This window comes from Gallus gallus, chromosome 5 (assembly GCF_016699485.2).
Source record: "Gallus gallus isolate bGalGal1 chromosome 5, bGalGal1.mat.broiler.GRCg7b, whole genome shotgun sequence".
Classification (NCBI taxonomy): domain Eukaryota; kingdom Metazoa; phylum Chordata; class Aves; order Galliformes; family Phasianidae; genus Gallus; species Gallus gallus.
This window is the reverse complement of record NC_052536.1, coordinates 8,791,911-8,805,637: the sequence shown is the minus strand read 5'-3', so window position 1 is coordinate 8,805,637 and position 13,727 is coordinate 8,791,911. Positions and strand designations below refer to the sequence as shown.

The 13,727-nt window shown below is 35.6% G+C and overlaps 1 protein-coding gene across 4 annotated transcripts in view; it reads right to left on the bottom strand.

Moving 5' to 3' along the window:
- The window catches only part of SBF2 (SET binding factor 2), a 232,491-nt gene that overhangs the window by 89,229 nt on the left and 129,535 nt on the right, over nt 1-13,727 (bottom strand). For all 4 annotated transcript variants that reach the window (XM_015286380.4, XM_015286382.4, NM_001012895.4 and 1 more), the window contains exons 9-16: nt 13,169-13,282; nt 12,376-12,453; nt 10,733-10,846; nt 10,054-10,182; nt 9,198-9,296; nt 4,074-4,278; nt 1,886-1,995; nt 258-407 (exon numbers count right to left, since the gene is read on the bottom strand). In XM_015286380.4, the coding sequence (XP_015141866.1) occupies nt 258-407; nt 1,886-1,995; nt 4,074-4,278; nt 9,198-9,296; nt 10,054-10,182; nt 10,733-10,846; nt 12,376-12,453; nt 13,169-13,282 (999 nt within the window). The remainder of the gene's footprint in view (nt 1-257; nt 408-1,885; nt 1,996-4,073; nt 4,279-9,197; nt 9,297-10,053; nt 10,183-10,732; nt 10,847-12,375; nt 12,454-13,168; nt 13,283-13,727) is intronic.

Below are 13,727 nucleotides of genomic sequence, written 5' to 3'. Positions count from 1 at the left end.
ATGCTATCTGAATTAATAAGAATGGAAACAGTTTCCTTTCTATTTTTCAGACTAGGCAGATCTGTATAGATCTCTGCATGTTCTCCTTTATCCTTCCAACTACAAAATGTCTTAAATCACTCTCACCTAATATCTGCTACCACACTGTAGTACGTGGTCCTAAAATTCAATTATTTCGCTTCTTCACATGACTGTAAATGATTTTTTACTTATCACAGTAACAAACAGACAAAGAACCAAACCTTCCCACACAGTACCTGCAAAGCACAGTTCATCATTCGTACTATGTAGTCAAACTGCTGATGGTCCAGTATCGCTCGATTTTGTTTAACGTGCAGGCCTAATTCCTGTGTCAGGCAGTGTCGGGCTGCCTTTCCTTTTAGGGCTCTCAGAGCTGCAGGCAAGGTCTGGAGGAAAGAAAATCTAACTTCACTAACATGAAATAGCAAAACAATGAGTATCATATATTCTTTATCAAGAAGCATCGAGTCATAGTACATACAGTATCTGAATGTCTTTCAGGCTTGAATATCAAACTTTCATGTAATAGACTGAAGGAAAATCAGACTATAAGTATAATCTTTACTTTCCACCATTTTTTTTTCCCAGATGCATTAAACAGCATCTCCCACCTACAACTCTAAATGGATATAAGGGAATAGAGAAAGGCACAGAATGAACAGGAAATCAGAAATGGATTACTATGCATGAAAGCACATGCTGTATCTGTACCAGCCAGGCTAGGTCTTGAGTTCGCATACCAAGGCCAGCTAGCACCGTTTTTGATAAACAGCGAATGACAAATGGTTTTAAAAGATGCATACCACTCATAGCACTGAGCCACAAGACTGTTATGAAGTTTACCCTAAATCAGGGCCAATAAAATATTTATACCAACAGTTTAACGATGTAGCAAGTGCTACCTCAGTCATTATCAACTGTGTCCCTTTAGAGTAGTTTTAATAGACAGCAAAAGATAAACAACAAAAGGCAGCTTATTATCAAAGGACAACTTTTCTATGCATGGTCCGAAAATACTGCTGAAATTTTCTAGTTGACTGCAAGTTGAAAGAGGTTAAAAACTACTGTGCAACACATGCATTCAAAACTCTTTAAAGAGAGCTACACATTTTATTAGGATGCTTCTCATATGTATTTTGATAGGCTATCTTAGGAAACCGGAGTTTCTTGGTTTCTGTCTTGAATTATGCAACCTCACAGATATATAGATGGAACTATTCTGAGAAATCCAACAATTTCTGAAAATAATCATACTGCCATTTTCAGATGCATAATCAGTTCTGAGTACATATTTGAGTGATCGCTCTAGAACAGAAATATTAAAATTCTGTGGGCAGAATCTACAAAAAGGGACAGCTTCTTAATATCAAAAAATAAGGATGTTAACAACTTGAACATTTGAGAAAAAACTGATGTGAAATATTGACATTTACCTCTGAGTTGTATGAAATTACTGATTTTTAAAACAGCAGAATTAATCAGACTGAAACTTTTGAAAGAACACTGGCTGACAAAGAGTGGAATGTTTGTATATATCTTTTGTTTACATGCCTCAATGTCAGCATGGTTAGGTCAATACTCAATTATTCTTTAAAAAAATTAATCCTATGGACAACACTATTCATAATGGTAGTATAAATTAGCAAATTTACACACTCAAGTTTCCAAATTCATTTGCCTCATATTACACATAAGATTATATTGACATTATTCATTTTATCATTTACTTCACCACTGAAATTACAAAAATAATACTGTTTGAAATGTAAGACTACAAAACAGAATTTGTGCCAAGGTCAGTCTCCATTTTGTTCATTAACAGAATTAATGCACGTTTAGGAAAGTTAAAATTTAATCTTATTACCTTTTCAGTCTCCAAAAATTTATTTTCAAAAATGAATGAGATGCAGTTTCTAACAACTTCCAGCCGTTGTGCGCTATTGAAAACCGTGCTTCCTTTTTCCATTATGGAAACTAACACAGAAAGAGAAGAATACGCATGTGTGAATGTATTCTGCAATTGTCACAAAGAATACCAGAAAGTTCTTTAAAATAAACAATGCGCCCTCCATTCTGTTCTGTTAAGCAAATACTATCAGTAAGCATATACAGATGCAACCATAGAATCTGGTCTTTTTCTTTGCTAGTTGCATGAGAACACTCTGCTTTTTAACTGAAGCTGTAGATGTTCTCCATTGGTTTTCTATAGGCACAACAAGATTCCAGTCTTCAGAAAATGTTATCATGCTAATGAAATACATAAATAAATAGAAATTGATATGAAAGATGTCTGTATGTATATATAAATACACACACACACACACGTTCCAAAGCAAACCATATAGCTTTGTACATTTCACAGCAGAAATTAGGCAGGAGATAGCTACTTTGTTCTGAAAAAATTATTCAGCCATGTCAAGACTCCAGTAACATGAAATTAAGCCTGACACTAATGATAGTTGGGAATATGGCTGTGAAAGTTATTTGAAAAAATGTGAAGTTTTGACATAAAAATACACTCATCAAGAAAGGAAAACTTTTCTTGCACTTAGCCCAGAAACACTTTTAAAGAACATAACAGATAAGTAGCAGATAAGACAATAAGATTTAAAGATACAGCCAAAAGTAATGGCAGGTAAATGTAGTTTACCCTCTTCTTACACAAACCCAAAGAGAAATAGGTCACAAGAGGCCATCTAGTTCATCCAAACTGTCCCCAGACAGGATCAACTCTATTTATATTATTCCTCTTGTTTATCTAATAAGTTCCCAAAGTTCTATGATAACAGACTCTGTGGCTTCCCAAGAAATCCATTCAAATGCCTCACAATCATCATTTTACCAAGTTTTCTCTGACAAATAACTTCAGTGTTGTAATTACATGTATTAATTCTTATCACTACATTATTCCCTTCCTCTTTTTAACAGCCTATTACATAATTGAAGACTGCTACTATGTGTCCCCTCAGTCTTCTAATTTTCAGTCTAAACAACTCTCCATCTTTCCACACACGTCACATTCTCCAGGCCACTGTCATTCTTGTTGCCTTCTTCTGGACTCCCTCGAACACAACCAAAAATGCAGGCGATCTTCCAGTGTCCAAAAATGGATACTGACTACAATGAAAGGATTTCTTCATGGGGTTCACTGATTGTACTCCTGTTTATACATCCTACTGAGATGTTTGTCTTTTTTGCAATAGTTTGACATTGCTGGGTCATGTTTGCCCTACTATAATCCCAAAATGAATTTCTGAAGAAATGTTGTCTAGTCAGTCAAGCTTGCCCATGCAACTGCAATACATTATTTGAAGAAAAAGGGTAGAGAAGGACAACACTCAACAGAGATCAGAGATCTAATTTTCCATGATTAATTGCAATTCTAAATCCCTCCTTGAATCATTTTTACAAGCTCTACTAGTTTCCTGTATTCTGCATGCTTACTGAATATGTTTTTTTATGCCATCATCCAGACTGATGAATGTGATGATGATGAATAGAACTTTTCTGGCATTAAAACTAAATGGAGAAATGTTTTACATCTGCTATTTGTATTTAGGTAAAGACATTTAGATACATTTTAGATAAAGCCCTCTCCTCAGCATCCTTCTTCTCTGGGTTGAGCAAACCAAGCGACCTCATACATCTTGCCCTCTGGACCCTTCACCACCTTCTTACTCCACCCTTGGAGGCTCTCTGATAGCTTTACACCCTTATATTGCAGCACCCAAAATAGCAAAGACTGGTTGAGGTGAGGCCAGTGCAGAGCAGAGTGGGAAAATCCTTTCCCTTGAGTGGCTGAAAAGGCTGGTAGTAGTAGAGAGTGACAGATAAAGTCTCACCTCAGCCTCCTACTCCCCAGGCTAAAGGACTCCAGTTCCCCCAGCCCTTCCTCATGTGTCTTGTTTTCTAGCCCCTTCACCAGCTTGGTTCCCCTTCTCTGAATAAATTCCAGCAACTTGGTATTTTTCTTAACAGCAGTACATTGCAGCCATGCTGATCATACATGCAAAACATGAGAAACAGTAGAAGTCAGAAACAAGTAAACATACCAACAGGGGGCCCAGCCGGAACAACACATTTCTTGTCCCCCCTAGTGGCAGAGGGGGCACCCTGACTCCTTGCAAGGCCTTCCTGGAGCAGCTCCTGTACCCGGCACTCATTGATCCGGGGGAATGGGAGGATGTGAACCCGCAAGTGGGAGCCCTCCGTGGGCCGTGGCACTTTCTGGAATGCTATGTGGGGATTGGGATTCTCCTGCAGAGCAAAGGCAAAATGTTAAACAAAAATCTTGTATTCTTCTTCTTCTTGTATTACTAGCTGTCTCAATCATTTTTATCACTGTTATTACCAGTCATATCTGAGGGACTAAGCCAACTAACACAGATGACTAATGAATTTGAATTTCGTATCATCTTTGATTCATTAAATGCAGTATTTCCAACCTCATTAAGTGCTTTTATAAAACGACATTTGTCAAAATTCAGTGCAATTCAAAAAAGAAAGAGCAAAAAAAAAATCACAATTTTAACTTAGGTTGTTTTTATGCAACTTAATAGTTTAAATAGAAGATAGTCTGTAAATCATCTTACTGATTAGAGACAAATTTTAAAATATTACAATATACAGTCTTATCACAAAGTACTCAGAAACATTCTCATTGTGGTCAAATCTAGAAATGAAAATTCGTTTTTGTATCATGTTTGAAACTATTGCCCTCTTTCACTAGGTAATAATTTTCTATCTTTTGTATGTATCATAAAAATATCATACAGTTTGCTGTTTACACTAAAGAAATGGAAGATTTACAGGTGATCAAAGAGAGGAAATGATGGACCAAAACTGCATTGAAAAAAAAAAAAAGGAAGCTGTCACATCAGATTCTGAAGTGTCCTCAACAGACAGAAAAGACTTCTATCATGATCAAAAATCAAAATTTCCACTGTGAAAGGTAAAGTTGGCCTACAGTTATTTTCCACTCATCCTTTCATGGTCATTGCAAGCGTAATAAGCACAAAATCTTCACCCTTGCTTTTAGGTTTTCACTGCCTTACTTGTTTTACCAAAATAATTGCTCCATCTGCTACTGCATAATTGTTCTGATAATTTTCTTCATCTTGACATTACTGTGCAGTACAGCAATACCAAAGATGAGCAAAAAGTGCTCTCTACCATACAACAGAGATGTTGATTATATGTGAGATACTTCACTCCTTGTTCTGTGTCAGTAGGCTCTCCAGCATTTGTAGCATCTTTTGCCACAGGTGGTCAACAATTGAGTACACCACAAACGACCAAATTTCACTTCACTGCCTCCACATTGATTTCAGAAAGAAATCCTAAGGACAGCAAAGTATGAAAATTCATAATTTCTTTTATTTTTTTCCTCAAATAGCTGACAATCTTTTCTGAGGTTTTTTTTTTGGTTTTTTGCCTGTTTTCTGGTGTCAGGTGCTACCTTTTCCAAAATATTGCAGAGATCTAAAGGCAACACAAGGTTTCTACCACCATTAAGAGCATTGCATCTTGTGTCCTGAGCAACATAATACCAATCAAATCAAACAGTATATTTTCTTCTCTTCATTCATATACCGGGGTTGTCATTGGTCATATTTGAACTTACTCTTATTCACTTTTACTCCATGCTGTTCCTTATAATTGGCTACATACAGCTGCCGAAGAGTGCCATTCAATCAATCAGGTTTCTGTCATACAAGCACAACCAGCTTGCAATAAATCTCAAAACTAGCAGTTAGCCTGATGCTTTCATTTACAGAAGCCAAAGGCAACAAGGAGACTGAATACGTCAATTTGAGACAAAGCAGTCTGAAATTGATACACTTGGTCTCAGATGCAGAAAAACAAACCAGCTACTTAGCTGTACAAATTCTTTGTGGAGAGCTTAATGCAACAAGCCAAAAATCTAGCTATTAGGATGACAGTAGCAGATGCCAGGAGACGCAAGGCTGAGAAAGGGAACACAAGATCAACAGGGGGTAACAGATGATATTAAATGGGAAAAAAGACAGAAAGAAAAAATAATTATTTCACATTCCATTTCATGGACAGGAGAGATCCAGAGGAAAGATACAGAAAGAGTTACTTCCATCTTGGACATCACAAAGCTAATGCCAGCTCTGCATATGCAATGATACACAGATCAGGAACGTAGGTCTAATGTCTTCAACTGCTGAAGCAGGAGATGCCAAAAACTTGTCTAGACTTTCCACTTGTACCAGCTAGACTAATAAAAACATTATTTCTCCCTAACAAACCTTGTTTCTCATATGTATTTACACTATTACAGTTACAATATGATGACTATTAAAACTGTAGAATAAGATTAGAATATGTCATGAAATGAGATTAAAATGAGATCACTCTAAGCATAACTTTTGGAAGCAATGTTGCTTACCAAAGTACGTTATTTAAAGATGCATTATTATTAAAAATTCAATTTCTGAAGTCATTGACTTAGTGGTAGTGAAGCACTACAATGTCAATTGCAATGGTATATATAAATCTTATCATGAGAACAAATAAAAATGAATGAGAGTTGACACTGATTTTAAGAAATCATTTAAGTGAGAAGTTGTACGTATACAGTAGGTTCTTTCATTACAAAAGGCATATATAGAGAGAGAGAGGCACACAGACACACACAGACTAGAAAACAAATACAAATGTTCCCCATTTTATTAGTAGTAGTTCAGAATCATAATAACAACTATATTTTGGAAGAATTTTTCTATATTTATGGGACATTACCACCTTAATCACATGCTTATAACACTGTAGCCCCAGGCACTGTAAAAAACAAATGAAGACAACAAAAATAAACACAACCTTCTAAAAAATAGCTCAATTTTACTGAAAATTAAGCATTCTATTCCTCATTTTTTTTCTGCCATGCCTTCTTCATATTTGAATCCACATATCTCTACCATCTAACCAAAAAGAACCAGGCTAGTTTACCTGAATATTGCCTACTGACTTTTTAATGAACCTAATGGTCATGAATGCTGTAGAACAGTCAATCAATAAATCTTCCATCAGTGTTAGCCTGAAATAAAGATCTGAATCTGGAGACAGCATCTTGTTATGTAGAGCATTACTGTTAAGTAAGTGGCACAGAATATAACTCCTATTCAGAAACTTTAATTTCAGGATTCGTAACTTCAACATGTAATAGAAAATGATTCCATCAATATATATCAGTAAGAGAATGGTACAGCACAAGGAGGAATACCATGAAATATGTAATACTTTATTACAGATGAAATTTCATGGATGAAATTAAGGTATGTAACAAATATTCTCCTGTCTGATGCTCCACTACGTTTTCCAAAGGAATATCCACTTAAAATAAGTCTAAGACATATTTATGAGGTTATCAGTGTTAAGATACTCTAACATTTATGCTCCATCACACATGGACAAAAATAACATTTCTTACATATTTTTAAATGTGAAATGTTTTTAGTTCAGAAAGATGCATTTGCTGTCTCTTTTAACGTCTAATATAAACAAAGTAGGTTAACATATGTATCAATTAGAACAACTGAACGGTTTGGGTTGGTAAGGACCTCCAGGATTTCAAAGTTTCAAGTGCCTGCCAGGGGAAGGGACACCTCCCGCTAGACCAGGTTGCTCAAAGCCCCATCCAGCCTGGCCTTGAACGCCTCCAGGGAGGGGACACCCAAGAAGCACATTTAAAACTCCATTTCAGTTGTAAAAACTGCACATCCAGTTGCAACAAACATGCACCTAAATAAACAGAATTCCCTACACAAAGCTTGGCATAAAATGCCATGAAGGAATTTTTGAACTTTTTTCTTCCACTGCCATTAATTTTATGCTCTTGTACTGAGATTACAAGAAAGGGTTCATGGTTCAATCTGCTGTGCACCATTCACATTCATCAGCTCTATCTTGTTAGTGTATGAGAACGCAGATGGAAAATTCAGAACCACTTTTATAGCAGAAGAGCACAGTGACAGTTATTGGTTGTTTCCAAAGTCATGCATTCACCATGACCCAGACAACACAGAGGACCCATTTCCCAACTCCCAAGCGCCTGAGTACCCAGTGACTGCTGACCAGTGTACCCTGGTCAGCTCTTCTCCCTCAGCAGCTTCCTGGAACCAAGGACAATATTGAAAGCCAGACTAGCCTCTTTTCACACACACCATTTAAAATACATAGATGTATTTTCCATCCAAAATCTACAGAACACAGGATCGCCACATGCAAGAGTTGTAAGACTTTGGATTTACTACCTTAAATATATTAACCCTACCAAAAGCAGAGACTGCATTAACACAGATGAAATGCTCAAAGACATCATGGGAAAAAAAAAAAAAGGCAGAAAAACAGCCCAGAATTTAGCACTAGTTAGAAATTTCTGTGTTTTTCATAGCAGAGCAGTTGTAAATTATAGTTCTGGGGAAGTGGGATACAGAAAAAGATAGGGTGATAAAGGTGTTGACTGATTGCAAAATAGATATTGCTCTGTTGAGTCTGAACAACGACAGGAAATATGACGAGGATGTAGATTAGCTGATGCCAAATAAAACAAGTAAACAATAAAAAAAAAAACCCGTATTTAATGGAATGTTCAGGGATTTTAGAAAAGCAATGTACAACATAAAGGCATGTAAGGAAGAAAAGAATGAAACTGGAAACAGTATACTAGGAAACCCAAAGAGTCCAAGAAGCAACCTGTAAGATGTTAAATAGTTAACACTTGCTAAACATAGACCAGGGGCCTGGGTTACACAGCAGGGCACATCTGCTGGAAGAATACCTTACGCCAAACTGGATATACAATTTTCTTATGGGAAACTGTTGAGGTAAGATAGGAGACTTGTTTGGCACAGACAGGTTGCAGCAGAGAAAGTAACAGCTTACATATATTTAGTGAATACACATGGAGAAAACTGTGCTAATTAGCAGTAGGACATTGACAAATCACTATTAATATTAATAAATCAGTATTAATATAATGAACTTCCTTAACATTCAAAATTGTTGAGATTTAAAGTTCCCAAGTCTTTAGTTACAATGCAGATGACTATCACAAGCACTCGTTTCTGTTTTCAGACACTGGATCAATCTCAGAAAACCGAAATTTCAGTGTTATCAATTCTGAAGTGCAATAGGTAGAGCAAACTTACATTTTTGAAGAGCTGTTCTGCAAGTTCTCTAACATGCTTTATCATTTTTGGTGGATTACCTTCATCAGCCTTAATTCTTTCAACTTCAAAGGCTACCAACTTAAAACAAAAAACAAAAAACTGTTTACAATTCAACCAGAAGTAATTTATTTATTGTTTAAACTATGAAATGCTAATATTAAATTGAAACTGAGAAAGAAAAAAGGGAAAAATTTGCAGGCACTTTGCTCTACAACACAACATATTTTCACTTATATATAGAGCTTCTGCTGCCAGATCTTACAGAATAACCTAACACAGAAATCCTACATACCTAAGTCATTCCTTTAGCATTTCTAATGCTATAATCTACATTTCTCAAACGCACCGTTGCTAAGCAGTTAATACCAAACCCTATTTGTACTGTACATTCAAATAAAAAGCAACATAGAAAAAGTATGGTACTGATTTTTAAAAGAAAAAAATGTTTGTCCCAGTTCATTTTCTTGGGTATTTAATTTAATATTTCTCATTACTTTGTTTCAGTGTTCCTAAGAATGTAATTAAATTACTCAATTCTGTACTAGAACATGTGATGCATTACACACTTCCAAACTTGACAATAGGAATAGTATTACCATGACTTACACATGGTAATACACAGATCTTTAATTCCATATATATGGATAGGGCATACAAAAGTAATCTAGAAACAAGTGATTAATAGAAAATGAGAATACAGAAACTAGCTTAAGTTTTATATAATAAACAGTGAGTATTTGGAAGCACTCAAGTTTTTCAGAGGTTGAAAAGTCACAGGGTACACTTTAATTTACTTGGGATTAAAAGAAGAAATAAACCAAAAAAGAGTTTTCACCTCATCAAAAAGATCACAGGCTCTAAAGGGAGGACCCCTCTCCGACACAAAACCAGCAAACGCCATTCCATTGAGAACTTTGGTTAGAAAGTCATTCTCAATCAAGCCTCGCTGGCCCAAAAAGGCTGCCTGCATTAAAGATAGAAAAGAATGCAACTATTTTATCAGTATCAAAAATAGAAACAACTATGTTTGTACAAGTAAACTATGCATTTTCAGCAGACTGCAGTAAATGAGGTACATTCTAATTAAAACTTTTTATATTACCTAATTACTTTTTATACCTGTATTTATACCAGGTGTGATGCAACAAGATTTTGATGTACACATTTATGAATCTCACAGGTAATAAAACAGAACTGTCACCTTCAATCATTGCCTTGTAAAAACATACGCCTTTTCAAAATTCCTTGATTATTCCCCAAATGTTTCTTTATAATGAATTTTAATGTTGTTTGCTACATGTTTATCACTGCCTCCACAATTCATCCCACTAAAAAGCACTGATTTTATGCTATGCCAAAATGATATTGATTAATTTTTCCATGCCAATAGCAATTTAAAAAACATCTGAAGTTTAGCTTTCAGTTTTGTAAACACTTATACAAAAGGCAAGCACATGGTAATAACACAACAACTACTAATGCTAGGCAAATAAAAATAACTGCTTCTTCTTTACCTTGTGGAAATGAATGACTGGTTCAGCGTGTATTCTGATCAGCTGAAGGCATGACCGGTATCCTTGGAAAAGTTGTGCAAATAGCCTAAGGAAAATTGCTCGCACTTCTTTATCCTACAAGCATTGAACGCATTGTTAAAACATTTTCATAATTTTTTCCACACTTCATGTAAAGCTAATATGAAGCTAATTGATAGAATGCCTACAGAAACAGCGCAGCCGTACGCCACATGAAGTACATACGCACAAATCCATCTGATGCCAGGCTACAGTTTCACTGACCTGTGTCTGGACTACAATGCCAGATTTAGTACATGCCCACCCCTTTTCTCCTGTTTTTCTTTTCTCATACCTGCACAGCACTGTCTGTGTCATGGCAATGCAAATGTACTTGTTTGGATGGTCACACAGTGAATCCCAAGTAGGAATCAACATGAGTGAGAATCAATGCTAATGAAAGAAAAGTGACTATCTTAGCCTGGATTTGTTCCTTAAGATAGCGTGGCTCTAAAGTGCCATTGGAGGTGGTGACACTGGAGCAGGTTTATTTTCATCAAATTGAGTAGGGGAGTGCTTACAAAGACATAGAGGTGCTAGTGGAATTGATATGAAGAGATGAGGGCAGCCTTGGGTCAGGGTCATCTTCAGGCCAGATGCAATTAAAACCACTGCAATCAAATACTGTGTCATCCACATTATTTTCATTTCACTGCCAGTATCTAGTCAGACCACAGCTATGTCTAAAACCTGAGGTCCTAGAAAGTGTTTGAATAAATTTTTCAAGTTAAAATTCCTTCAAAATTGAAAGCAGCAAAGAATATTAGACTATTGCAGAATGCACCTGCAAAACAAAACCAAGATGGAATTTAAAATTGAATTGGCTCTTGTATTTTAGTTGAGACCATCAACTCCAGTTGCAGTTCCTTCAAGCTAAAGCCAGTAGCTTTACTAGGTTGTTAAGTTGTCATGGCTTCACAACTATGTGTAACCTAAGTTAATTAGACCTTAGTAGATAACTCTCCGGGCTGCTTTTTGACTACAATCATGTATTGTTTCGCTCAGGCTGAGTGAGGTTCATTAAAACAATAACAATGTTTAAAAAACCCATACAATTCCTTTCCCAAAATGCCCAAACATATAATGTAAAATACCTTCCGTTACTATTGTGAAACCAGGGTCTTATGTTTTACTGACATAACTACCACATTTACTTGTACCCAAATTTCCTCTAAAATTATAAATTGGATGTTTTTAATGTCTCTAAAATCAGACATTTACCAAATAATAGACAGATAGATAGGCAGAAATACAGAAAACTAGTTTGCCCATTCCAGCAAAATTTTGCAACTTCACTGGTCTGTGAAACAGAGAAAGCACAGATTTAACTCAATAGTCTTTTTAAGACCACTTTTTTTAAAAGGAAAATAAGGTGCTTGCATGTTAATACAAACATCTTTGTAAAAGCTTTGAACCCAGGAGAATGCTGTTACAGAGCAGAATGCAATGTCCTGCTGCCAATTCCTTGCTCAGCCAATAATAGAGGATAAGGAAAAGAAAACAAAGTCAAAATTCTTAAAAAGAAATTCAGTATACAATTTCAAGTTTTCTGCTTAAGAAAGTCAGACATAACATAGAAATCTTACCAGCATTTTTGTGTGCGATAAAGCTGTTCGTGGGGGAGGGAAGGCATAATCTGCTGTTTCCAAATCAGGATGCAAAACCTAGAGAATTTTTAAAACAATTTTTTTCCCTCCCATTTTGCTGAGGCAAGGACAAATTACTTTTTATTCTTTCTCAAAATAACATTTACAGTGGTTTACTTCAAATAATAGACTGAGGTAAGTTATAGACTTCATAGAAATAAAGGTTGGATTAATTTCTTGGCTTCCTGTTTCTATACATGAGCTAGTTATCACAAACTCCTATTACAGTCAATGAACCTACGTAACACAATAAAAAGAATTTTTTCCTAGTCAGAAAGTTGAACTACACTTGGAGGATTCCTTAGAACCAGCTATTCTCAGATATTAACAAAGGAGCATTATAAAAGTGAAGTTTAAGAGCTATTGATCATTTGTTTGCTAATCTTCTGACCAATAAACGGTTGGAATGGATTCCAAAAAGGCAGATTTTGAAATGAATCTCTGCTGCTCAAAACCTGAGGTTGAACTCATTTCAAATGCACAATTATGACTGAAAAACCCCTACCTTCCTCTTGAAAAGAGAAAAATCTTATTTTGGTATTAAATTAAATTACTGATGATGTTTACTTTAACTTCAGATAATACATTAATCTAAAATGAGGAGTGTTGCCATGATTCATAGTTTGAAATCACATATTTCACTGCTTTTGAAAGCAATTCAATACTAAAATACTTTTGTCATGCTTTTAAAAGTGATGAGAAAGTGGAATTTGAGTTTTGTATCAAAACATACTAGAGAAAGCGCCATTTGAGTCTGATGTAGCAGTGGTTCTGGGAGCTGAGAAAGATGAATACATTCAGGAATTTTAATAGTGCCTCCATCCAGATCTGCAATGATTACATCTAACTGTAAGGGACAAACAAAAACATCATTGGTAGTACTGTGAGCATTATATTATGAGCATAGTTTAAATAACCAACAGTTCAGATTTTATAATCTACATACAAATGGATAAAAGCAAATTAAAACAGTACTAATTTTAACGTATGGAATGTTTTTTATATAGGAAATACTCCAAATACTTCATATTACTGAACCTAGTTGTGAAAAATGAATATAAACCCAAGTGTTTGTGGATGACCCAGGTCTGCGTTGAGTGATTTGAGATATCTGATAGTCTGTTTTCAAAAGGAAACAACGATGACAACTTTTAGGTAAAACTATACGCCTCTGTAACCTCTGTAACCATGGAACAGATTCTCAAATGCACACTTAAAAATTAAGCATAAAATAACTGGGGATATACTTGATAACACAAAAAGAGGTTCTCAAATTCATGGCTGACATGACA